The following is a 27,251-nucleotide window of genomic DNA, read 5'->3' as shown; positions in this document are numbered from 1 at the left end:
ATGCTGACACCAGAAAGCACCCATGAGAAAAGCAGAGCCAAATTAAGGAGGTTTAGTTACTTAAATTCTTTCTTGCAGTCACGACCATAGTTTGTCAGTGACAGTATTTTAAATAGTATTTCTTTAGCTTTTTAAACACTTTTAAGGAGAGCTAATTGCCTGTAGCTCACTCTGGAAACAAATTGCTGATCCCCTTAGCCACCTACCCACATATTGCATGTTTGACTGGGAGAGGAGCTGAGATTTCTTATAACAATGCAGCTCTTAGTTACAAGTTCTATCTCCTGTTACTGTTTTCAACCTTTCATGCCAAAAACCCCATCATGTATCTCAGCAGCAGTATAAGAAACAGCCTAAGAGCTGACCTCATCTGTGCTTTCCAAAGCTGGATAAATGCTTCCACAGGGAATGGCAGCTGGATCCAGCTTTAACACGACCTCTGACTCTGAGGTGCTACCATTTGATGCAGCCTCGTTTCCAGCCACGGCTGCAGGAGGAAAAGGGTATCCAAAGAGCACCAACAGATCCACCAGCTTCTCATCATCTGGCTCTTGGTTGTAAATTTGGAAGTCCAGGCGGATGTCTGAATGGGAAAGGAAAAAAGGGCAATTACTTGTAGTCAGTGAGAGGACTCATGGCTTGCTTGGTATCAGAGTATCAAGTGACAAATTTGTGTTTGACAATTGGATTTGCATTAAAGTGTATCTCTTAAGTTTCCCATGTTTGCTGTAAACTAGAATTACTTAAGAGCTTGCTATAGTTTGGCCATATGAAAATAAATTATGAATGATTTGTTTAAACAAATGGATTTAGCAGAATTTAAAAAAAAAAAAAAAAGGATTGACTTTGCTCTGAAAAGCTTACAATTTCACTCAAGAGCTAAAAAGACTAAACAGAAGAGCCAGATGATGCCAGTAAAAAGCAGATAGCATATCTGATTGATCAGGCTTTGTGTTGTGAGAAGTTCATAAAAACAGGATGGAAAATCCTGAATTCCTACCATTTCTATGAGGGAAAACCCAGCTACACCAAGATGGGATGTGAAATTGTGTAGTAGCAACAGATTGAGTCACTGTCTTTTATATTATTGTTATACCTGTTAATTAACATGTTAATGGGTCCTTCTACTTTTATTTCTATAAGGAACACAGTGAAAGCATCAATGCTTGCTGTACTAAAGCCATCCTTACCAAAGGGAGTGGGATTGTTGAGCTGGACCCTCTGAAGCACAGAGGAACCTCCTGAGACTCGAGTGCCAAACCTGCAGAGGGAACCTTGCTGTCAGTGCATGCAGAGAGCAGAAGTGTCTGAAATCACTGAAGAGCTGTTTAACAGTGAAACCAATCAGGCTGCACTGGAGGCTCTCAGGTAAGGCATGGCCTACACTGTGAACTACAATATTGATTTATTTTATCTGTCTCTTTTCTTTTTTCCCCAGTTTTTTCAGTTGTCTCAGACATTTCAGAGTAACCATATGCAGTACTGGGGTTCCCCAAAATCCAACCCTTACCCCTCATCCCCAGGTGCAGATGCCATTTGCTGTATGAGAGGGTTTAAACCTTTTGTTGATCTCAGGGCTGCACTTCTCCTTGTCCAGGTAAAGGGCCAGGAAGAAATGAGCTGTGGATGATGAGAATTGCCACCATGTGCTGATGCACTGGGTGAAATTCTACAACTGCAAGCCCTGGCAAACTTCAGCAGTCTTGTATGCAGATTGTTTCCTAATTGTGTTGGCAGAGAAAAATGTGTTGATGTCCTAGAAGCAGATACTGTGCTTTGACTGTCACTTTGCTGACCTTCTCATTATATCACAAGATGGAACAGGTGTGTATGTTGGCTGCAGTCCATTGGTATTTAATTCTCTGATTTGTCCCACAGTATTTTGCACTATACCTGATAATGGGTGGCTCTGGTTGTGGTCCTGTCACCTGCAGGAAGATTGGACAGCCTTTCACAGACATTTGCATAGGAATTATTTTAGGTTGTAAGTCTCCCACCTATTAAAATGAATTTTTGCTATTAGAATCAAGATAACACCTTACTTCTCTGTGTTACAATGTGTTTTTTAAAAGACTGGATGATAGTTTAGTTGAGGTGTTAGGGCATGGGTTGGACTCAATGTCTTGAACATCTCTTCCAGCCTAGTGGTTCTGTGTGATTCTGTGTGAAACTGACTGGATTTTCAAATATTTTTGACGAGTTTCCTTTGACAGCCTCTAATTCATATGCTAACAACAACTCTTCTCAGCAGGAGAATGCAATACCTCATGCATTTATCAGCTTTTCTGCTGCTTTTCTACACAACACAGTCTAGGTATTGGTAGAGCAGAGCAGTGCACTGGCCAGCTCCCAAACAGATGTTATAAATCAAAACTACTCCAGTCATTTTCAAGGCACATGAAAACCTCCCAAGGAATAAACATGTCCCTCTAAAACCAAACAATTGTTCCTTATATGTCATTGGACATAGTAGTATAGCAAGAACTGAAAAAGTATTTCTAACAGAAAGGCATCTTGGTGTAAAAACTGCCATGGTAAAACTGAAACCCCACCTACCTTACAGACAAGATTATCCTGGTACTCTCCCCACATGTTGTTGTAAGCTGTTATTTCTATGGTGAGCTGCTGGAAAGCTTCCAGAGTTCCTGTGGAAGGTTGGATAAAGAAAGCTGCTCCCTTCCCCTGAGACAGCAACGCTGCTGTAAACTCTGAAGGAGCACAGCAAAAAAAAATCTCATTAATTTTGTGAAAATTGAATAGTTAGTCTTTCAAAGAATACACAGGACCATGGTTTTAGTTGCCTTTGATCAGCTTAACCTCACTGACTTAGAAAGCCTGGGATCATTTACACAGCTCACATTTACACCACTTTACCCAAGTTCCCTTCTGCAGTGGGTCTTACTCTGTTTTTTAGAGTTACTGCTTGCCCACAGTATTTTACAGCAGGGCAACCCTTCCAATAGTCTGATCCAGGACTCTTTGGGATTTGCAAGGCACTAACTGGTTACATGAAAAAACACTTTCAATTTGAGAAAAACAGGCTGGGATTTGTGTTGACTGTTCCTTGTTCCATTAGCAGCTGCCTGTTTACCTCTGTGTGCTCTTCCATGCAAAGAATTAATTACAAAGAGCAAAGCCTTTCCACATTCTGAGTCACCTAGGCCTGCATGGAATCTGTCAGAACAGCATTCTTCTAATCTTAAGCACGAATTCAACAGCTGAAAAGCTCTGTCTGTGGAACAGATACCAAACTCTATGGCAAGGTACCAATATGTGCAAGTTTTATTTTGGATACAGAAGACACATCCACACTTCACAGCTTTTTGCTCCCATTTCCTCCCTCCCTCAGTCTCATGTGGCTCTAAATATTATAATTTTTCAGTACAACACATCAGAAATGACAGATGGGCTGTGCTGTAGCTTTCCACAGTGGGGAGGGTATGGTAAAGGGTTTGAGAGAGAAAAGCCTGCTGCACTGGTACTGGGAAACTGTAGGAGAGAAAGAGCTAAATGTTCTGCATGTCACCTGTCCTTTGTGCTGGAGTGTTCTGGGACTGAACTGTCACCACAATCACCAACTTTGTGTTGTTTGCAAGAAAAACACGAAGAAGAGAGAAAAAGAAAGGGAGGAAAAAGAGAAAAAAGCAGAAAGGCAAGAGAGAGATTGACCTAATGCTTATACAAGGTGGGCTTTCAAACTCAGGAATGAACTGAGGAACTAAGTAATTTAACAGTTCAGATTTCACCAGATACTCCAGCTGGGAAAAGATGTGCCTGACTGGCACATTTAGTGCTGAATATGGCAGTCAGCTGGCTTTCACCTTCACTTAAAGAGATATTTTCATACCTGACTTGACTTTTCTGGCTGCATGTTCTGTGACAGGCCCCCTTCTTTTCACCACGTAGCTTGGAGAGCGTGAAAAAAAGAGAAAAATCTGATTTTAGGTTTAAACCAGACCCAAATTAACATTTAAGTTACTATGCAAGACTCACGGGCAGGGTGCTTGTTCTGGAGGCAGACAGGCACTAAAATACTCAGCTTCCAGTGTGAATGGAGCACTGATTAAGGTAGAATTTGTAAGAATCAGCTGACGCTTTACAACATCTTTGAATGCCACTTCAGACCCAAAGTCCAAAAGAAGCTCACATGGGCTTTGTGGCATTTGTCCTTCATCACTGCCAGAAAAAAATAACAGCAGTATTTAGACATGGGTCTTATTTCTTATGCCACAGATGATTTCAGGAGATTTAAAAATGTGCAACATGCAATGTGTTCGTGATGCACAGTGCAGCCTATGATTTTTGTCATCAGCATTTGCTGCTTTTTATTTTTTCACTTCTACACATATAAAGATTTATTTAGGGTCAAATTTTTATCCTGTATAACATGCCAGTCTACCAAATTAAAGACATATTTACCAAATTAAAGACATCTTTACTTACATGAAAAGATATAAAAAGATATAATGATGAGCATGTTCCAAAACACAGTCATCATTCTACGCATCAGAAAAATAAAATTAAAATAAGCCAGATATTACCTGTCAACTCCACTGCCAGAAGGTATTGAGTAGGTGACATGTAGTCCCTTCACTTCTCCAGAAATGCTCAGAAAGAGGGGTTCAGGCATGTCTTCTATGCTACAGGGAAGCATGAGGTCTTTCAGTTCACCCTGAAAAGCAAAGAATCAGGTTTTCTTGTGAATGAAGATATATCACAGAGGAAAAGCAGACTCTTTAGGAGGTTTATTTTTAAAAAGTGTGTAAACTTCCCTGGATTAAACCCAGAACAATAGAATTGTGAGGAGTTTTACTGAATTGTTTTCAGTGTGTTTTCTGCAGGATATAGGTGCTTAGAAGGCAGTACTGAGGCAAAAATTTGTGGCTGTTTCTCAGCTTTGTACTGCAACTGTCTGTGAGCCTAAAACTGCTCTATTACTGATTTCTGACATAATTCCTATACTCCAAGTATTGAATCATAGAATCATTTAGGTTGGAAAAGACTTCTAAGATGATAGAATCCAAACATTAATCCAGCACTGCCAAGGCCACCACTAAACCATATTCCCAAGTGCCACAGATACATAATTTTAAATACTAACTCTGACAGCACTGGACACCCACTTTTAAGCAAATAAATGAAACCTGAGTCTCCAGTGTCTGTGAACAAAGACACCATATCTGTAGGAAGATCCTGTATTTAACTACACTAGCTCAGCTGTTTGAATGCCCTTGTAAAGTATTTCTGAATTCCTGGCGTTTGTGAGCTCTGTTCCTGTATTTTGTTCCTATCAGCTCCTTTTAAGTTTTCAAATATCAAAATGTTAAGAGCCTAGCTGCACTCAGAAAACCAAATATACATTATATATTCCACTCTTCTCTGTATCATTCCAGATAATCCAAAGTGATGATCTGTATGCTCCAAGAAGAGTGATAACCACTAAAAGCAATTGTACAGGACTTCAAGAAAGGAAGAAAACAGGACCAGCAGAGATATAGAGAGGCAGGGTAGAAATTACACACCATGTGCACTTCTTTAATTCTTGCCTTCAACTGTGGTACCTCTAAAGCAAAGCTATTTCAGAGCTATTGTATGGGGAAAAGAGCACGTGGTTTTGTACACAGAATTCCTTCCTTTTGCCAGATGAAGGTGAGATGAAAAAGCCAGTATTGCTGGTTTATAAAAGTGCATCCGTTTGTAAACTTACCACAGTGTTAGCTGACAGCTCTATGCAGAATTCCTTCTCTTCATTTGGGCCTAAAGTGCCACTGGCAGGGGACACCATGACAGAGCAGGAAGCTGCCTGGCTTCCAATGAGCTGCCAAACAGAAAGGACATTCAGCTCATGCTCGTTCTCTCACATTGTCTCTTCTAAAAAGACCAAGCTATTCTCAGGCTTAAGACACTTTCAGGGAGCAGCATCAACAGTTTGTCAAGACTGGCTTTACAATTCCCTGTGGGTGATAAGATCCTCATGACTACATTCACTCCCAGTAACTTCAGGTGCCCAGCTGAGGCTGCAGAGTCACTGTGAAGCCAATCTATCTGATAGCAGAGCAGGATCCCAGATGTGCCCCACCTCTCTCCACTACAAAGCTGAGAGAGATAGTCCTGGTGTTGGCACCTTCCCCAGGTGACCAGCATGGAATGTACCAAGGGCTTCCACTTATTTATTCACACATCAGCATCACATATCAGGAAAAATGCTCTACATATTCCTCCACATGCTCCAAAGGGTTTTCCTGTAGGTTCTATACCATCCACATGCTCTGTTAGGATCCCTTGGGCACCCTTGGGACATCCTGGATGGCACTGAGTGCTTTGATGTAGGTAACTGAGCTGAACCCTGGATGTCAGAGTAGATCTAAATGACCAAGGCACTGACAAATTTCCATTGACTGCAAAGAGAGTTCAGACCACAGCTTAAATACTGACACTACATGCAGGGTTCCTGCTCTGTAAACTGAATCCCAGTTAGAATGTGGCATTTAAGCAGAATTCAGACACAATTCAAAAGCACCATAATTTCTTTGTTTTACTAAATTAAGAGCAAACCCTAAACTGCCAGGGCACTTTGTTTAATACTCTGGTGGCTATACATCCTATGACCCCTCACATCTTCTCAGGGATCCACAGACACTAAGAACATATCAACATCAACTGGCAGTTAACCTTTTCATAAAGGTTGGTCTAAAGCTGTAGTTCTGCTCCCAAGCCAGTAAACAGCAATGACTACTCAAAAGATACATCACAAAAGCTTTTAAGAATAGTCAATATTTGTATTTGTACAGAAATTGCAATTTCCATCCTTGCTGTATGCTTCACCCATTAGAAGAGCATTTACCTTTCCCCATAAGTATTTTGCTGGCAGTAGTGTCTGGTTAAAAAGTTTACTGGTTGCTTTAACAGGAACTCCAGAATAAATTTCAGTGAATACTAGATGACTAGATATCAGGCACGCTTGGGGGGTCTGAACTTCAACAAAAACAGGAAGATGACTGCAAATAAACACACAGATGGTCTATTGTTATTGTTAATGAAACGTGCTAGACATAAAACAGCATGCTGGGAAGAATGATGTTCATGTTTATTTAGCAATATTAGAAATTTGATAGTTCATTGATAGGTTACACAACGCCACTCTGAGTTCATATTTTTGTTGTAAGAGAGAAAACTACTGAAGTGAAAATGAAATGTGAATCTCAGGAAAAACAAAACAAATGCTGCTTTTCCTCCTTACCTTCCTTCTCCATTTTCCACCTCCAGCTCCAGCACTGTCTGGAGACGCTGGCACTGCAATGCTGTGAACTGAACTGAAACTCTGCACAGACTCAAAGGAGCTATTTCTCCAGCTGATGGCTGGATGGTGAAGCTAGATACCTAGCGAGGAGAGAGGGAACAGAAATGTTTTTGTCATGTGCAAAGCAAGGGTAAAATGCTGAAGCCACACAATCTAATTAGGGTTTCCAAGTGTCTCATTTTTGCCCAGATGTGTCCTTTCTCTCTGCCCCTCCTGGGTGGATGTCAGGAAGCACAGTGCCAGCTCTGTGAAAGCCTGGCTACACAAGGAGGCAAGGCTTTGCTTCTGAGAGAAAGGCAGTCAGAGCCAAGGGCACAGCAGGGTCAGCTGTGCAGGGACTGACAGGGAACATGAAAGAGAAGCAATGAGCCTCAGCAGCAGCACCTGCTCCCAGGCAGCAGCAAAGTGCCACGAGTAGGAAAGGCTCTTGGACAGAGGGGTGAGGAAGGAGGGCTGGGAGAGTGGAGACAGGAAGAGCATCAGCAAGGAGTGGGAGCTCAGATTCTTGTCCAAGATGCTGATGTGGGGGTGTGGGAGGAGTGTTCAGCAGTCTCAGCTCTACTAAAGCCTTAAACTCTTACTTATAACAGCAGCAGCTGAAATCACTGTCATTCAGGAAATACTCCATGTCTCTTTGGACCAGGCTGGCAGGTGATTTGTAATAATGGGAAATAGAGAAAAATTTTAAAGAAGCAATCTCAATAGCGTTCATGCACTTATGTGCAGGACTAGTTTTGTAAGAAGTCACAAAAATTTGAACTTCTGATAGCTGGAATGAATAATACAACTCCTAAGCAGAAGAAATAAAATAGCTAAGGAGGGAATACAGCCAGCTGTAGCAGTGACTTACCTCTTCATTCCTTTTAGCTAGAAAAACCTGGCTTTCTTGCATCCTCCACTGTGCTGGCACCTGACAGAGATTTTTAATCTCGAAGGTTCTTGACAGTGTCTCACCCTGCTTAGTCAAACCAAACTGAAGTGATGGAACATCAATACAAAGAAATGGACCCTAGGACAGCAGGAAACAAACATCAGAATGGACACCTTTGCCAAAACTGCCTCATTAAGAAACTTATATTATCTAGGATTAACATTTGATTTCACAGAGGATATCAGAAAGCAAATGCACTGTGTAGTGCAGAAAAATTATGTGTGTCATGGGAATATCAACATTGACCCTATAGTCACTACAGCAAAAAAACCTCCTGCTTGTAACTTCTTAAGATTTCTCAAGCCATTGAGAGGCAGAAAAGCTTCATTTGGACAGTGGCCAGGCCACACAGCTCATCCTCCTGCAAGACTGAACTGTTCCTTACCTTAAAAGCAACCTCAACATGCAGCACAACTGCCTCTGGACACGGCTCAACGCGACAATGCAGGTTACGGCTGATGACCCCAGGCTTGCTTCCAGAAATTGCCAGGACAAATTCACAGCAGTCATTCACATCTAGAAGAGAAAATATCAGGCTCCTGTCCCACATTTTTGTAAGGAAACACCTGCTTCAAGCAGGTGAAGCTTCTGGAATCAAATTAAGTCTCCTGCTGCTCCAGTGGGCTGGGGATCAGGGAATTTTTTCAGTCTGCATTATAGTGCTCTGTGACTGTAATAAATTGATACAATCACTGTCATTTCTTTCATTAATTACTGCTTGCAAGTTACAGAAACTTTACCTATGACACCAGTACAAGGTTCAACTTCCATGATCTCACAGGCCATGATTTTCTCCCATGTGTACTTGATCAATGATTTGCTGTTGTTCCACAGCTGAAACAATTAAAATCAGTGAGACAATTAATGCACCTTAAGCTTTCATAGCAACAAGTCAATTGGCTAAGAGCACTGATAGATTGCAAACTAGGTTTTGTGAGTCATCATTTGTTTCCTTCACATGGGTGAAGGTGTTCCCTCAAACCTGAAGAAAATCCATTAACAATTCACTCCAAGAACATTATCATATTTGAGACTCTTAAACTTTCCCTCCATTTTTCAAAAATGTAACAGTTTCTAAACATAAACTGAAAATCTTTTGAGTGTAGCTTTTTTTCTTGACAAAGGCTCTGCTTTTGAGGGAGATGCAAGCTCTTGAAATGTTTGGTCTGCTCTTCAGATCTAGTCAAAACATTTCTTAATTACAGCAAATAACTTTGTTTTCTGAAGCACAATTATCTCTAAGCACAGTTCAAATTCTTATCTTTTTAAGACTAAAAAAACCAGCTGGAAACTGCAAAGGATGTTGTTATACCAAATTACCTCTATCACATATGTAGCTATACTGGATTGCTGGGAAGTATGAAATTACTGCCTTAAACTGAAAAAATAAGTTATAGGAAGAGAAATCATAAAACCAAATGTTGATTAGCAGTATCTCTAAGAAAAAATGGGAAAACAATTAACTGGGAAATGTCTTCTGCCCTGGCTCTTGCCAACAGGCCTGTTTTCCCCAAATAAGTCCAAGATCAAAAGGATTCTGATCTGTAGTGAAGGGATGCTGTGTGAGGGGACAACTGCATCAGCATTCTGTACCAGAATGGTCAAATAACCTGCAGGAAAGAATAACATCTAGTAAGCTGCAGCATGTGTGATCTTTGTAGCTCTTCTGTGCTTCCTGTAGTTCTGTGCATGAACACAGTGCCTCAGCTATGAATTGATTGAATCATCCATTGACTATTCCTCCCAGCTGGAAAACTTTTACCCTAAAGGAGTGTCAAAGTGATAAGCAACAGGTTAGTGACCCAGAAAACCATTGAGAAGGGTCAAACTGTGTGGTATCAAAAACAGAGATGAAAAAGGAACAAAGGCTGTGCCTGGAGTGTAGGCTGAGCAGGCTGGGTAGGGCATTTCAGTGCAGACCCTCCAGGAGTCTTGGCCTCCTTTAAAAACATTTCAGGAAAACTAAAATAACACTGACTGTCTCATATCTTCTAATAACACCTATGGCATCTAGTGACACAAACCACATGATAACAGTGAAGTCAAGAGCACACAAACCTTAAATGTTTTCTTGACATTTACACCAATGAAGTTTTCTCCAGGGACAATAATGGCATATGGTTCCAGAAGAAGATTAAATGGTTCTGTTGAGCCTTTAACTTCTATTTCCAGTGCTATTACATCCTCTACTCTGCAATCTGGGATGTTTTGAAGTCTCCCCTCTTCTACTAAACTTCGGAGGAAATATGGGAGAATCATTAAAATACATTAAACTGGATCCTGTCTTTTAATTGCCAGAACAAAACTGATAACCATCACAAGTTTCTCAAGTACAGACTGCCTGTGGGCAATTAGCTCAGCCAATTAAAAACTTCATTATACTTTAAGGTATTCTAGTTGTCCCAGTCTGTCCATGAACAAGTATATAAGTCACATACTGCTGTGACAAAAAGTAATAACAGGAAACCCTGGAAAATAAGCAGACAAAATGACAGTATTATCTTTTTCCAAGAGAGGAAAAGCTAGGGCCAGGCATGGGGAGGATATCAGAGATGCTCTTTGTACCACAACTACTTGTGCAGATAATGTTCTTTATACTTGTCAATCCATCATCACCAGAAAGAAGAAAAAACCCCAGTAACTTCATGTCATAGCACAGATAAATTGTGGCTACATATCTTACTGGGAAATGTTTCTCAGCTTACCAAGGTGATTCTGTGTTCCTCACTACCATCTGAATCACACTGTCATAACTCTTCAGCTGCACAGACATAGGAGAAAAGGATTTCAGTGTAAAGTAATCATTTATGTTGAAGATCAAAAAAAGATGGAAAAGTGGTTCACATATAAAGGATAAATGATCATCATCACAGTACTAAGCTCTGATAAACAATATTCAAACTCTGGAATTACTAAAAGAAAACATGTTTGACTGCAAAACATTAAGCCAGATTCTGACCTCATGGTGTATGGTTCCAAGAAAAATACTCATTTTTTACATGCCTGTTATTATTTCCCCTGTATATTGCATACTACACACAAGCATCTGCAAAGGCTCCCCAAATTAGGCTCAGTACTGCTGTACTAATTGAGAAGTTTCTTCTAACTGCTCCAGAGTATTCAGCTTAATTGACCATCAATCTGATCTTGAGTAAGAAACATGACTTTTACATCATGGGAAGAGAATGCCTTCTGTATTCTAATGGAGTGGGGAGAAAAGAAACACAGGTCTTAAATCTGCAGGGCTATGCCAAAGCTTCATTTGTTTGTAGACAGAATCTAATTTTGACATATATTTTAATTCTATATATAGTCTATGAATTAATTATTTTTAAAAAGCCAAGTAGTTTCTCTTCCATACATATTTCAGGTATTTCTTATGTCTGTCAATCAACACAGCATAGGACATTCCCACTCTTGGGCTTTCTTTGGATCAGGTTTCTCTAAATACAGTGAGCTCATGCTCCTTACTTACAGAGAGAGAGGGGAGCAGAAACTGAGAGAACAGTCCCTGAGACAACTGCATTCCAACATCCTTGCACCCCTCTTTACCCACAGCTGCACACTGCATTTTTCTGCCAAAGGCTCCTGCTATCCCCTTAATTCACCACTCAGCTGTTCATAGGACCCATTTCAGGCCAAAAAAACTACAGCTGGAAACAGTTTAAATAATCAGTGTTTGTTCACCAACTTATTTAGGCTGGAGTAGGTACAAGGCACATCCCCCAAGGAGAGGGGGAAGGGTCAGGAGCTGCTGGAGGAGCTGATAGAGGGGTGAGGGTGGTAACTGCACCAGCCAGCACAGCTGCAGTATGAGGATGTGTCCACAATTTCAGTGTAAAATTAACTGTGTCCAGTCAAAAAATTACATGAGCTCAGAAACTGTCTCACATTTTGCAGTCAAAACATGTTTTCTTTCAGTAACTTTCTACATTTTGAACACTGTTTATCAGAGCGTAGCACCAGCTAATTAAATTTAATTTAGAAAAGTTGCACAGCAAGGATTTTATGACTTGAATAAAAATACACAGCTGGAGTTTGTAGATAGGAAGGAATCACAAGCCATACCTCCTGTGGAGTGTAAGTGAGAATAAACTCATGATCTGCACAGGGAAGCAAAACTCCCTGCTCAGGATTTAGGGAGAAGGCTGACTCTGGGTCTTGATTGTATTTGACCTCTGTGAAGTCTGCAGTTTCTTTTGGTATAAGTGGTTTCAGATTAGGCTTTGTTATCTGCCAGAAGAAGGGAAGTTCTACACGGCTGCAAAGAAGTCAATAAACAACAGAAAAGCTGTGATTAAAAAAAATCAGATATTTTTGAGTAAAATATATTAAGGAAGTGTTCAGATCCTTTTTCCAGGTAGGAAATTCCTCTCTTTACAGATTACAGGGGTTTGATTTACCAGTTTTTGTGAGCCACAAAGCTGCTGAGGCAGCATAGAGTCAGCATATATAAATCATACAAAGAACATGCTAATATGTGAAAGTAAATTCTATAAATGTGTAAGATATCTTAACACTTTCTTGCCTTATTTGAACTTGTCATGTAATCCATCTTTTAGAAACTCTACAATTCTGCTTTCTAAGATCTGGGATGAACAGGATGATTCCTGCTGACACCAGTACATTTGCCTTGGATCACTGCTGATGACCTACATCACATTCTGAATTTAATCCAGATGCAAGATGTGGTCTTTACATGTCAACAAACACAATGGCTCCAGCTAAAATTATAGCCATGGCTCTGCCCCACTCTCTGCAATCCAGAAAAGGTTGCTTAACTAGGTTGTTTCAGCAGAAGAGTGTTCCATGGAATGTCTTCATGGGTTTGAGAATCTTGCTCATGCTGACCTCAAAAATTCTGCCTTAGTAAGGGGGAGGAAGGACACTGGAATTTGAAAGCATCACTGATAAAACTGGACATTTACAATTTCTTGTATCACTTTCTGTAGCAGAAAGTTTTCTTCTTCCTGCTTCTGTGGAGTTTACTCTCAGCCTGGCCAGCTTTGTTTTGCACAAATGCTGACACCAGATGTGCAGGGAGTGCTGTGGTGATTATAGTACAGAGAAAATGTGGAAATTGGCACATCCTTTGTCAGTTTACAATATTCAATCACACTTTCTTTACCCAAACACCAGCCTGTTCTGGCATTATGCATGTGTGATTTCCAGGCCACAAAATAAATTGCCAGATATTAACTGCTTGCAAACAACAATTTACATTAATGGTCCTAAACCCAGCACTGACCTTCTCACTGCTTTGATCATCTACAGCCTCTATCTGCTGCAATCCTGCACAAGTGTATTTCTGTTAAAGTCTGATTCTGAGGGAAAATCAGGATGTCACTATGTTCAGTATGGTGTAATTGTCCATAAGGACACATTCATTGACTTCAAATTGAATTTATATTTAAATCTGTAAAGACTCAATAGTAGGAAACATGAATTAATTACATTGGGCTCCCATTTTGATCCAGTGGAGTCCAGGATGTATTATGACTTTTCTGTGGGAGATGTCTACAGTCAGAATTGTATCCCTGGAAGCATCTATTCCCTGCCCTATGAAAGGAAAAGAGTGCTTCTCTCAGTTGCACAAGTATATATAACAGACATTCAAAGTTAGATAAATCTCACCTGGATCACCCTGTAGGTATTTTCTGCCATCATGTATATTTATGATTTTTTGTAGATTTACCTCTATTGAAGAAATATATTGACCTTGGCTAATGGTTGCCATAATGCTCGAACAACGTACAACATTCCTAGAACCTTAATTACCAAACAATGAGCAAAAAGATGCAAAGATTCTGCAAAAAGTTTATCAAGGGCATATAAAGGTTTCTCCAGCTTGAGAGAGCAGAGTGTGACAAATGAGATCCCTAGCAGTGTGCCCACACTGCAGGGCATTACTCTAACAGCAGCTACCTACGTGCAGTTCTTTATAACCAGTATCTTCTCCTTACTGGTGTGTGGGTTTTGGGACTCAAATCGTATCAGATGCTGTGCTCTGGCATCAGTGACTTCACCCAGCTGAGCTTTGCTTTCTCCACCTGTGACAGACAAAAGCTCCAGAGCAATCAACTCTCCAACCCCTGGAAGAAATAGTTAGGTATTGCTGTTTATCATCTGACAATTAACATAGTTCACATCATCAACAGCAAATGTCATTAATGGCATTATTGATTATGTCTGGGTTTTCCTCAAGTTTCACAACTTCAATGTGTTAATTGTACAATATTTTCCTGATGTTGTGTTTATCAACATGTATTGACAGAGACCTTCTGTTCATGAATTTCACAGATAGGGATTTCAGGGCCACAGCTTCAGCTCACTTTCACTGAAACCATGAGCAAGGTTTTTACAGAGATTGACAATGTGGCTCCCAGATGTTTTGAGTAGTATATTAAAATTGAAATTAGCACAAATTAAGTATTAAAAACAATTCCAAAGTAAATTCATGTGATAAAGTGACTCCATAGACAACAACAAGCCTCATGTTATAACACTCACAGTTATATTACAGCACAAGCACAAACATTTAGAAGAATAGAATTGGTTTCATTAGCTAATCCAAAGACTGCCTACCTCTCCTGAACCCCTTCATCTAAGATGTGCCCTAAGCGTTCATTTCTGCCCTGTTAAACATCATGTTTCATAGTTTGCAAAGTTATCTTATTGACAGAAAAGTAAAAGAGATGAGTTGCACCTGGCAACTGCTTTTCTTTTCTGCGACTTGGTGACATTTTATATTTGGATTTTTGCCTACCAAAGATTAAGAGTTCAATGTTTTCTGAATCCAGTGTATTCCATGCACTGGGAAGGAGCAGTAATAACAATTTTAAAAAAAAAAGCCATCAGGGGACACAGTATTTGCTTAATTCAATGGCATAAAATGTTACCATCACTTCACACCAATAATCACCACTCATTATCTGAATATCTACGGAATTAGAAAGGTGCTAAAAACAAACCTGTGACTGTAACATAACTGACTGGATAATTGTCACACAAAATGGTGAATGTTTGCTGTGAGACTTCTGTCAAAGAAGGGAAAAACACTACCTGAAAGAGAGAAGGTAAATAGCAAGGTCTGTAACCAATTTCTCTCCCTTAAGCAATACATTTCAATTTGCAAATATTCCCTGAAGGACAGTTTAGTGATTAGTAATTAAAAGTAACACTTGCAAGAAACAGAGTCAGTTTTTGCTCACATAAACCCAAACTTGACAGGTCCAGCCAGTTCTTCTAAAATGATCTTGCTTGTTAATTTATTTGGTAGCAGTTGGCACTAACCTCTACTGTTGCATTCTGCCCTGGAGCTAGTTCCAAACCAGCAGGCTGGATCCTAAAAGGATCCTGTATCACAAAATCAGCAGTGGCAGCTACCTAAGATGTTCAAACAAACAAAAAACCAACCAAACAAAAAATATTAATAAATTAATTTGGTCAGGTTGGTGTGTTTAAAACACAAATTTAACTGAAACAGGCAATATAATACAATATCACTGTTCTACCTCTTGCCATACATTTTTTCCACACATCTCAAAAGAGCATGGATCATAAATATGGCTTAATTTTAAAAACCCCATACAAACAAATGCTTCCTGCTTTATAATGACCTTGGTGAAAGCAGGAGGGAAAGGGCAATCTCTGAAGACAAATGACTGCCAGAAGCCCCAATATTCATGTTCACAGCAGAACAGCTCTGCTGGAGAGAGGGGCTCTGTTTCTCCATGCTTAAAACTCACTTTGAGTTGGAGCTTTAAAGTCTCTGGAGGGACAACTTGGCCCATGTGCTCTTTGTCCAGCACCAAAAATGCCAGTCTACCTGTCCCACTTTATCTCCTTTGTGCCCTGGTATGTGATGGGGAGCTGCAGACAGAGCAGGACTGGATTGGATTGCTGTGCCTACAGGTGCAGCAAGGTCAGTAAGGGATGTTTTTGTTGAGGAGGGAGAGGAAATTGCCTTAAGCAATGCTAGAACTTCTATTTGCTTCAAGTGCAAGGCTGAAGTTCGAGCCAGTTTTCCTCTCCCTCATCTATGCCTCAGTTGACCTCTCCCCTGAGCAGGACAACCCCTTCCACAGGAAAGTCAGAGTGCAAGAACAAGGTGGTACAACCACCCAGAGATATTGGTCTTCAGGATAGAGGTGAATTCTGAAGGAATGGCACCTACACCATGCTGGGTCAAGTATTTCCCTTCTCATCACTCACCCCACAATCAGGAGCTGGCCAGGCCTTCTCTGGCACTATAGAGAAATTCCCAGTCCTAACTCCCCCATTTCTGCACAGAACTGCTGTTGTTTTTACTCCTCCAACAAGGCAGGAACCACAGTCTATATTGTCAGGCACTGCAAGGAGTAACAGAAAATCAGACTCCAGAGAGAGCAAAGGCTGCTGATTAAATAACAAACATTACTGCATGAGACCATGCCAGGTTTTGCAATCCTAAACCCCCTCAAATTCTTTCCATTTTGAAGTTGGACAGTGTGAGATGTGTATTTCTACATTCATCTTACTTTTTAATGATGTAAGATGATCTTTCCTCCTTAAAGATTATTGAATGATAAAAAGTAAGGTGATTTTTTTTAGAAAAGTTCAGTAAAACAGGAAAGGTGAATTTACAAAAAGTCAAAGCAAATTTTTGCAAAAGTATTCCTGTTTATTATAGCTGAGCTTAGATATCTGAGAGGTGCAGGTATACCATATCCATATATAATAAATTTCACATTCCATGAACATTAATGAATGGCATCAAATAGTTAAAATTAAATCATAATTCCATAATACTTAGCATTAGTAATTAAAATTGGGAGTTCAGGAATCAACAAAACGCAAATCTAGAAATGTGGCCCCTACCCACTTCTCTAATATAGTGAAAAAAAAAAGAACCTAAGATGACAAGAACAAATAATTGAGGAAAAAGCTAACAGGATTACATTTTCATAACTAATAAATCTATGATAAGTGAAAATGAGATAGATATCAAAATGTAGAAACAGCACTGACAATTTTTTCCACATTTGTTTTGTGACTCAAAACTGAAGACAGTTAAATAAAAATACCCAAGTCTGCTTTAGAGGAATTTAGTATTTGGACACTACTGACATGTTAATACTGGAAGTGATACTTTAGCTTGGATTGGGATGACAAAAGGTTCTGATCCTTGACTCTCCATTAATATATGATCTTCATAATCTCCCAGATATTCAGGAATAAACTGGACTGTGTACTGGCATGCCATCCCAGGAGCAATCATTCCTCCCTTTCCTGGATATTTTCCTTGGGGGGAAAACAAAAACAAAGAAAAGGCAGATTTTTTTTTAATTAAAACCTCCCTAAATTGGCAGTAGTATTTATGATCACATCTTCCTCTGGAAAGGTGCCTGTAAACTCCCCCCATTTATTGCCTAAGTCAAGCTGATAAAAAGGGATGAGCAGAAGAGGCCTGGCAGTGCAATCTGGGAATTTGCACATGTTCCAGGGAGCTCAAAGATTGTTTTGTCTGAAATAAACTCCTCATAAACACAGAAAACAGTGAGGAGAAACTTAGAGACATTACCCAGTTTTGCTTTACCACCAGACAAAAGGAATTCCATGCAAGCATCTAACTTCTAAATATTCCTCCAATTCCTGGGGTATCACAATCTCCTTAGGCAATCTATCCCAGTGCCTGGCTAGCCTACTGTAGGAAAGATAATTTTCTTAACTTTCCTCTAACCTATCCTTCTTTATTGCAGTGTGTTATTTCTTGCCCTCTCCTAAATTTTTTCAGTGGAAACTACATCTGTTCCTAGATGAATTTTGGGTAAGACTCAATCTAGGTATTCCACAGACACATTTTGATCTATCACCAAACATTTTAATTTAATTTTATTTTTATTTTCATTTAGTCTTCTTGAATTCCTCATTAGACCACTGCTTATGAGTTGCATGTGAATGGCCCTAAGTCACCTTTCAGCTTATAAAGAACTGAGCACTATGGATAACAGAACCAAACAGGACATCTCTGGAAAACATTTCTTAGAGCAGGTAAATGAGATTTTTAATGTGTTAGTATTTTAAAGGCAGAAGAAGAATCCTTACCTGGCCTAATGAAAAATACTGAAGTAGAGGGGGGAACAAGTCTTACATGTTGACCTGTTGAAGTCATGTTCCGTAGCTCTATAGTCATCTTATTTAAAAAGAAAATAAAATGCTCTGTTGTATTTATCATCATTCTTTAAAATATTTGCAATTCCCTGGTACTACTGCTAGGAGTAATTACCTCATCATCACCACCAACCCCCAAATCCCAGTTTATTCAACAGAGGCTGAATCAGACAGTACCAAAACAAAGCAGAGACTGAGAAGAGCCCATTGAATCTTCACTGGTTTGTGTGTCAGTGGCAGGTGTGATGGAGTATCTTCAAGGAAGTTAAAGGGTCATAAATTCAATATACAGAAGAAACTCAGACTTTTATTAAAATCCAGAAAGGCTGCACATTGAATGAAATATGTAGATCATGGCAGGATATAATTCTTCAGAGAGGCAGAATTAACTCTCTACAAAGAATCTTCTCACCTCATAAACCTGTCCAGCTTTATCATATGAAAACAGGACAGAAGGTGGACTGGCAAGAAACACAGGAACAAATGAAGTATCACTGAAAGATTAAAAAGAAGGAGACGTTATCTTACTGCCTAGTTCTCTAAACATTGATAAAATGAGAAACTGCAAAATGTCTCCTTTGGCAAAACCAAAATATCATACATACTTTGTTACTAGGAGACTATATAAGAAATTTAGCTCAAAATAGCTCTGGGTAAATCCACAGCAACTCTACAGTGAAGCTCTGCGTGCTCCAGCCCGGAATGCAGGAACTGTACACACTGCATACCCTTTGGTATCTTCTGCTTTTCTTCTGGCTATGATTTCTTCCACTTTTTCTTGAGAAATTACAAGAGATTTGCCTCCATGCAGAGTATTTGGTGGGAAAAAGCGTGGGTTCTTCAAGTAATTCTCTCTGTTCTCATATCTGGAGAGGTACTCACTTAATTCCTCTGCTTTCCAGGACTTACTCTCTTTCCCAGCTCGTTTCTGTGAGGCTTTAGTTTTCTTTGAAAAACAAGAGTGCACAGTGCATCATTAAACACAGTGATTTGGAAGATGAGGAAAAAGAGAGCTGCACATGTGTAATTAAAGCTACACAGATACAGAAAACACAATATTTCTCCTTTTTAAACAGAGTAAATATAATAAGTACTGGAGTCAAATCGACAAAGAGTCACCCTTTGTTGCAGGAAGAGCAACAGGCCTTACAGATCAGGGAGACTGAAACTAATTTACACAATGTACCTTACTGATGGTTTTAGCCTCGAGGCTGGGGTTTGGACGTGAGGACAGAGTTTCAGACACCCTTGTCACACTGCCAGGCGGGCAGGCACTCTTATCCGGTGAAATATCACGTTGTTTACGTGTCCCTTTCAGGTATCCAGGTTCTGATTCTCCTGCAATTCAAAGAAAAAAAATTCTGTAAGAGGAAAACATGGACAAGTATTGAGTCTATGATATATGAGTTTATTATAAGGCTTGTTGCTAGCAAAAATCCTCTAGAATTTAATGTACTTTTAGAAGTTATTTTGTACAAACAAAGCTTAGTACTTTAACAAGAAAGCTTTTAGAAGCACTCATTAAACAGGTTGTATACAGTTATGTTACTCCAGAAAGACATGCTAACCTTATAAGGGATGTGAGATTTTTCACTTTGTTTGGAATTACAATGTTAATAACCAAAACACAAATCCTGAAATTTGTGACTAAGTTTACTACTCTGAAATGTTAGTTTTGACTTGACTGAAAAAAATAATTTCAATGATCCTAAAACCTTTTCATCTTGTCTCTCACATAAATAAAAGAAGTAAAGAAGTCTTGACATTGTGCAAAATATTTTCCTTACTGATCTTCTTGTAAAACTAAAACCAGTACATTTCCAGAACTGGAAAACTTTAAACCCTAAGTAAAGAATAAGATTTTATTTCACTGAAAACACTTTTCACTTTAATGTAACTACTTCTTTTCTCTATATACAAGATGAAGTTGCAGCTTTTGTGCTGATGAAATTGGATGGAGACAGAATACTGATGCAGTTTTTGTGTGAGATGGAAAGAACTGAAAACAAATGTGCAATAATGATTAAATATCATGTTTAAGAACATCTAACCTCAGGAGTTTTGAATTTATCAATTATACTTTGAAAATGTGCCCTTAGTGGAATCATATGCTTAAAATACTAGACTGCCTTCTGCTTTGGCAGGAAACTATAAAAATATGCTCAGATCTGCTACATCCTCCAATACTTCAATTATAGAGTGTTCCAAAAAGTCTAAATTACTTTAGTTACCTTTTGGTGCTTTAGCAAGAGGTAATTTCTCAGTGATGTAATCCTCAGGACAGATTAAATTATGTTTTCTGAGAAGTTCATTATCTACAATCCACCGAAAAGAGGATGCCACTGCAACAGTAAAGCCAACAAAAAAAAAAATCAAAAAGCACAAAATAGTAGCTACTTAAAACACACTATCTTGATCAATCCAAAGTAATGTTGTTTTTACACCTCATCCCTGTCAGGTAGTATTATTTTAGGTAAAATAATACTATATTATACAGAATATTATAGAAAATATTGTAGAAAATAATTGGTTATTTTAATCCCAAAACTTGGACATGCATCTCCACAATTCTAAATTCAGTTCAAACCCAGCTAAGCACCCACTGGAGAAATATTTAATCTGTTTCTTGCTGCTATGTATCAAGGTATGTACCCTTGTAATATTTAGGTGGTAACCCCCCCAATCCAAATTTAATACCTTGAACATGACCTGGTTGTTTAGTTTCTGAATGTTAAGCAGATGTTACTCTACTTGAACCTCTGCACAAAATCTTTCAAAGTTGCTGTGTTGATGTAAAGCCAACCCCAGGTTGGTGTCCAGGTACCATAATCATGTACTGGGGAACAACATTCCAGATTCCTCACCTGGTGGCAGCCCTAGTTTGTCAAAATCTTCCCCTGCAACAATCTTCATCTCGTTTAGAGCCTTTTCCTCTTCAGCTTTTGCTAGGGCCTGGGCCCTGATGATCTCTTCTTCAGCTTTGTCAGCTTCTGCCAGTCGGCTCTTATACTCAGCCAGAAGCTGCCACAGGCATGGGTGAATGAATAAAGAGAAATTTGAGCTGTTACAGGCAGATGTTTTCTATTTGTCTTTGAGAGGTAAACATAGACAGATTAGTAAAACATCATTACTTTACAAGCATCAACTGGCCTGCTAAAACACTGTCATTCCATGATGACACAGAACAGAAAAAAAAAACCACCTGTGTCGCAAATCATCCAGCATCAGCCTCTACTTTTATACACTGACAACAGCAATTGGAGTGATGGCAAGATAAGAAACCTGGGCCACTGATCAGCAGGAACAGGGAAAAGTTTCCAGCCAGTACAACAGGCATTTAAAGGGCTACTGCTTTTACTGGTTGCATTCTGTGTTTGACAAGCCAACTAGAGAAAACAATATCATGAAGGATCATGTGAATATTAACTGACTTGAAAGGTTCTGTAGGAAACTCTGCTCAAGTAAATTCCATTAAAATGTCAATTGTAGGATCAACACCTGCCTTTAAATTTTATTTTACAGAAGATCTAAGTAGCAACTAAAGAGCTCCAAGTTCTGACTTTGTTTGGATTTGTACCTTCTCTAGCTCATCTGTATAACTGTCTTGATCAACACCGTCTTCTCTTTGGGACTTGATCCAGTCTGTTGCCATATCCACATCCAAAAAATCTCCAGTGCACAGATCCTTAAAGGCAGTAGCCAGCACATGGGAGATGTCCTGGGGAAAGAAAATGAGGATGTTTAGAGGTTAAAGCAAAAGATAGCATGGGAAGAGATCACTGAGTGCATGCAAACATCTGTAGTTAGTAAATGGGAAAAGGTACCTGGAAAGGGGATGTGTGTGCACATGTACACTGAGGTGTGGATGTCTGTGTGTGTGTGCTGTAGGACAGTGTGTCTGTGCTGGCTGGCTGAACGTGTAGGGGATGGTGATGGACACAATTCTCTGAGCAAGTGTGGGTGATGGTTTGTGCAAGGATGGGACTGTGTGGGGGAAGAGCATGGGAAGGAAATATGAGCACTGCACAGGGAATATGTGTGTGTGTGCCAGTGCTTGTGCAGGGCGTGTGTTTGTGCCCCAGGGTGTGTGCAGGGGTGTGTGAGGCTGTTTGTATGTGAGGCTGTTTGTATGGGGGTTTGTGTGTGCAGGGTTGTGTGTGTGTAAGGCTGTTTGTATGGAGTTTTGTGTGTGCAGGGCTCTGTGTGTGTGAGGCTGTTTGTATGGAGGTTTGTGTGTGCAGGGTTCTGTGTGTGAGGCTGTTTGTATGGGGGGTGTTTGTGTGTTTGTGTGTGAGGCTGTTTTTATGTGAGGATGTTTGTATGGAGGTTTGTGTGTGCAGTGGCTGTGTGTGTGAGCCTGTTTGTATGGAGGTTTGTGTGTGCAGTGGCTGTGTGTGTGAGGCTGTTTGTATGGGGGGTTGTGTGTTTGTGTGTGTGTGAGGCTGTTTGCAGTGGGGTCTGTGTGAGGGCTGTAGGTGTGTTTGTGGGGCTGTTCATGGCGGGGTCAGTGTGTGAAGCTGATTGCAGGGTGGTCAGTGTGTGAAGCTGCTTGCAGGGGGTCAGTGGATGTGTGTGCCTGTGTGCCCCAAGGCTAAGTGCAGTTCTGTGTGAGGCTGTTTTCAGGGCCGTGGTGCTACCGGGGGCACCGCTCTTTGTGCCCGTGCTGCTCAGCCCCGCTGCCTTACCTGGGGGTTGGGGCGGGGGCTCCCCTCAGCCATGTCCAGCCCCGCGCTGGGCTCCTCTGGGCTGGGGCTGCCCTCAGCCATGTCCAGCCCGGCTTTGGGCTCATCTAGGCTGAGGCTACCCTCAGACAAGTCCAGCCCAGTGTCAGAATCCTGCCTGTCGCCGCTGGGGCTGCCCTCAGCCATGTGCAGCCCGTCGCTGTACCCGGTGTGTCAATATTCGGCTCTCCTCAGCCGTGGCCGGGCCCTCCTCAGGCTGCCGGCGCCGCCGTTGCCGAGTGACCGTGCGGGCCGGGCACGGCCTGCCGGGGGAATGGCGGTGCCCGCTTCCCTCTGCCCCCGCCATCGCCCTCAGAGCCCCCGGCGCTGAGTGCGGCACCCCGAGTCTCTGAGGAGCTCGTATCCCGTCTCTTCCCCGCGATGGACTTGTGAATCTTTAAGGACGAGTAGCCTCATGATTTAATAAAAAATAAAACGTTGACTTGAAACGTGCGAAGGGGATTTGAACTTTGGGGGGTGTGCTCGCCGTTCCGCCGCTCTGCTCGCGGGTTGGAGCTGAGGGAAGAGGCGAAATCCTCTCCTGCTTGCCCGCACCTGAGACAAGGAAAACGGGCTGATCCCTGCCCGGCTGATCCGTGCCGGGCTGATCCGTGCCGGGCTGGGAGATGGGAATATTCACCAGCAGCCCCAACCCATCCATCTCCCCGCTCTGCCTGCGGCGCCTGGCTGTGTACACTGGTTGCTAACAACAGGCTCCGCTAATCCAGTGATATTTTCCAGAGAAACCATCCCGGTGTAGATTTTCTCCTTGTCCTGCTGCCTGTTTATTCTTTTTTTCTGCTCCTCCTGCTCCACTCTTTTTGCTCAGAGTGAAGGAACCTGACTGTGGCCCCCGGGATTCTCCATCGCTGTCACGGTCATTTGGCTCTGTAGGGTTTTAGATGAGTAGGGCAATATTACACCCTGAATGGAAAATAACTATGGCAAAAATAATTGGAATTTACCAACAGGTGTTGTTCCACCAGCAGATACGCCAAAGGCTGTGGGTATAAACCCCACAGCAACCATGGGGTGGTTGAAATTCAACTTGGTTTTTTTTCAGGTGTATGGCACATGGACTTGAGACTACAGGGTGTCACAAGCTTTAGGTCCTCAGCTCACCGAAGTCTGTGATTGGAATAAAACACCAAATTAAAGCCAGAGGCAGTGCTGTGGTTTTAATTTCCCTGTGAAAAAGGAGAAGATGCCCAAGAGAAAGCTTGGCAAATCTGTTCCGAAGATTAAGGCAGAGAAATCACAGATGTCTGACAAGGACAGGACCAGGTACCTGTGCTTTCCAATAGAAAGGGTTCACAGCTTTCATAGAATCACAGAATCACTAAGGATTAAAAAGATCTCTAAGATAATCAAGTCCTACCATTACTCCACCACTGCTGAGATGACCACTAAATCCTGCCAGCATGTGCCCATCCACATGCTTTTTGATCTTCCAAGGGATGGTGACTCCACCACTGCCTTGAGCAGCTATTCCAATGCTTGATAGACCCTGCACCAAAGATATTTTCCCAAATATTCAACCTAAACCTTTGTTGGTACAGCTCAGGATCATTTCCTCTGGTCCTGCCCTTATTGCCTGGGAGCAGAGCCTGATCCTCACCTGGCTGTCCCCTCTTGTCAGGGAGTTGTGCAGAGCCAGAAGGTCCCCCCTGAGCCTGCATTTCTCCAGTCTGAGCCCCTTTTCCAGCTCCCTCAGCTGCTCCTTGTTCCAATTTGTGCTCTCAAACAATTTTGTTTCTGTGCAGGCTTGTAGGTTCTCGCCTTTAAGATTCACTGCATGCACATTTTAACACGTTTCCATATTAGAAGTCCAGCTTTTCTCATCATGTGCTATTACAATTGATTTTAACATCTGTTTGCTAACTGGAATGTTAGTAAAATCCAGCATTTTAAAAAAAGAATTCTTTCCCAGCCTTTAAAATGGTGACAGTAAAGCAGATGTTTTTGTTTAAAACAGTATATAGAAGCACATGAAAACTGACTGTGGAAAAAACTTTCTGTACTTTCATCTTTACTGTCTTTCAGTAACTTGCCAAGCACATCATCTCAGCTTAGAAGCTGGATTTTGTTTTTCAAACTAGAGTCCATAAAATCTGAAAGTGAAGGTGAGATCCATCTGCCCAGAAGCCAACTGCAGGATCTGAAGGAGGGCTGTAAACCACTGTTCCAGAGCAATGCACAATTGTTGCCCATATGACAATGAAATTTTTTTCCTCAGATTTCAATTTTTATGCCATCATAATTTACTCAGATAAAAAATAAATGCCACAGTTCCTACTGTAAAACAGTTTAATTCACATATCTGTATGTTATACACACATATTTTCATAAAAATATGATGAACATTAAGAACAATTTGCATCTGTATCATCTTATTTAAGTTCTAAAGGCTGAAGAGAGACTCATGCATGCGAGGAACAGGAAAAAAAAAAAACCAACAACTTTATCCTGCATTTTTAGGTATAAATACACAGGTATAAATATTTATATGTGTAAATGTACACACTTTTTCTAACTGCTGTGTATGACTTCTACCAGGTGTTTTACCTTGGATTCCCCCTCTGTACCATGTAAGGTTGAATTTTATGGTGGGTCTTAGGTTTGGATTGGGTGTGTGGATCTGAACAGACTCCCAAGGGCCCCAGGGGGGAGCACAGGGGGATTTTGTTGGAGGAAGCTGATCTGACTCTGAGCTCTCCAGGATGACCTGATCTGCACCATCAGCTAATGGACTCTCAGTCTACAGGACCAGGAACAAGCTAGTCTGAAATAAATTATGCCCAAATGCCTGTCATAGACCTCAGAGGAATCATGATTTCTGCTAAAATACAGATTATTCAATTTTTAAAAGCAGTCTCCATGTCTTGTCAGTATTGTATTGCTTTTCTGTATTTATTTTGGTCACACTCTCCAGGTGGTCCCCACACATTCCTTGTTATCCCGTGGAGACTTTTCAAAGTTCAGGTGTTGTCCAAATTCCTTCTTTCTTCTGGTAGCCACATGATCAGAAAAGTTCCTTCCCATTGTAATCTAACAAAATCAGAGTCCTGGAAGTGATTTGTTCAGGCATCCAGGTGCCAAATGAAACTGTGATAGGACAAACCCAGCTCCTTCTTTCTCCTCTCCAAGACTGACAATAACAGAACATTTTTGCATATAAAATAGCTGGATGTGATTTAAATGCAAACAGGGAGCTCAATTACTGAGCAAGAGGTTATGTGTACATAACAGAATTGCAGAGTGGAGCTGTAGCTTACATTTTTAACAAAAATATCAAGCTCCATACTAGTTTTATTTATCTCACTCCTCTTTTATGAAAAATATACATAGATGTTATGTCCTGAGTCTGTAACTCAGTATATTTCTTAGAATTTCTGTATTTATAAGCAATGGACTACTGTGTCTGACTATAATCTTAAATTATTGTGAACATGTATTCCTTAAATGTGCAAACACTGGAATAGCATTCTTTCAATGCTTGCAGAAAAGTTCATACTTTTATTTTCCTAGTGATCCCAAAATCTTCACTAATGTCAGTGGACTTCTTTAGAGAGGGAGCACTCATTATAGTGATTCCATTCACATGGTATTTGAAAGGTTTCTTTGAAATTATGAAATTTAGGGCACTCTGAAAAATAAAAATCAAAGATTTGCCCCCCTCATATTAATACAACAGCATGGATTAATTTAGAAATATGTACCTATACATTGCTCATATGTAAATAAAATTTATATAGATATAAAAATAATATAAAAAAATTATATAGATATATACAAAATAGTTGTGGTATTTATATCGATTAAAAAAAAACCCCACAGATCCTTGGGGTTCAGAATAAATCAAGACTCCACGTATTTTTTATATTTTTTTAGCATTTTCTGGCAACAAGCTTGTTGCAGGTGTCAGGTGGCATTCTTTAGATGTGGAAAAGCAAGGGAATTGACACTGCAGTGCTGTCTTTTGCTCTGGAGGAATTGCACCATTTTGCATCTGGGCATCAGAAAATAAATTCTAATTATTTATAATTTTTTTTGCTAAGTTTTTTGGGGGGTTTCACGGAGTAATTCCCAAAAGTGCAGTGATGGATGATTCACTTTGACATTGCTGCCCTCCAGTGGTCCTGTTAAG

At 40.5% G+C, this 27,251-nt stretch overlaps 1 protein-coding gene across 1 annotated transcript in view; it reads right to left on the bottom strand.

The window, feature by feature from the left end:
- The window catches only part of DLEC1 (DLEC1 cilia and flagella associated protein), a 32,740-nt gene extending 9,444 nt beyond the window's left edge, over positions 1-23,296 (bottom strand). The window contains exons 1-29 of the mRNA XM_033068660.2: positions 23,069-23,296; positions 21,961-22,101; positions 21,248-21,404; positions 20,615-20,725; positions 19,570-19,721; positions 19,112-19,329; positions 18,796-18,877; positions 18,318-18,405; positions 17,340-17,513; positions 16,446-16,582; positions 15,525-15,617; positions 15,203-15,293; positions 14,161-14,323; positions 12,300-12,492; positions 10,937-10,992; positions 10,290-10,464; positions 8,972-9,065; positions 8,617-8,747; positions 8,151-8,309; positions 7,241-7,380; positions 6,845-6,998; positions 5,708-5,818; positions 4,542-4,672; positions 3,994-4,176; positions 3,848-3,906; positions 2,557-2,708; positions 1,894-1,997; positions 1,191-1,261; positions 366-583 (exon numbers count right to left, since the gene is read on the bottom strand). Coding sequence (XP_032924551.1) covers positions 366-583; positions 1,191-1,261; positions 1,894-1,997; positions 2,557-2,708; positions 3,848-3,906; positions 3,994-4,176; positions 4,542-4,672; positions 5,708-5,818; positions 6,845-6,998; positions 7,241-7,380; positions 8,151-8,309; positions 8,617-8,747; positions 8,972-9,065; positions 10,290-10,464; positions 10,937-10,992; positions 12,300-12,492; positions 14,161-14,323; positions 15,203-15,293; positions 15,525-15,617; positions 16,446-16,582; positions 17,340-17,513; positions 18,318-18,405; positions 18,796-18,877; positions 19,112-19,329; positions 19,570-19,721; positions 20,615-20,725; positions 21,248-21,404; positions 21,961-22,101; positions 23,069-23,251 — 3,921 coding nt within the window. The 5' untranslated portion in view covers positions 23,252-23,296. The remainder of the gene's footprint in view (positions 1-365; positions 584-1,190; positions 1,262-1,893; positions 1,998-2,556; positions 2,709-3,847; positions 3,907-3,993; positions 4,177-4,541; positions 4,673-5,707; positions 5,819-6,844; positions 6,999-7,240; positions 7,381-8,150; positions 8,310-8,616; positions 8,748-8,971; positions 9,066-10,289; positions 10,465-10,936; positions 10,993-12,299; positions 12,493-14,160; positions 14,324-15,202; positions 15,294-15,524; positions 15,618-16,445; positions 16,583-17,339; positions 17,514-18,317; positions 18,406-18,795; positions 18,878-19,111; positions 19,330-19,569; positions 19,722-20,614; positions 20,726-21,247; positions 21,405-21,960; positions 22,102-23,068) is intronic.
- Between the last annotated feature and the right edge of the window lie 3,955 nt (positions 23,297-27,251).

Source organism: Catharus ustulatus, chromosome 1 (genome assembly GCF_009819885.2).
Source record: "Catharus ustulatus isolate bCatUst1 chromosome 1, bCatUst1.pri.v2, whole genome shotgun sequence".
In the NCBI taxonomy this organism is placed as follows: domain Eukaryota; kingdom Metazoa; phylum Chordata; class Aves; order Passeriformes; family Turdidae; genus Catharus; species Catharus ustulatus.
The sequence above is the reverse complement of the archived record's forward strand: the minus strand, read 5'-3'. Positions and strand labels throughout refer to the sequence as shown.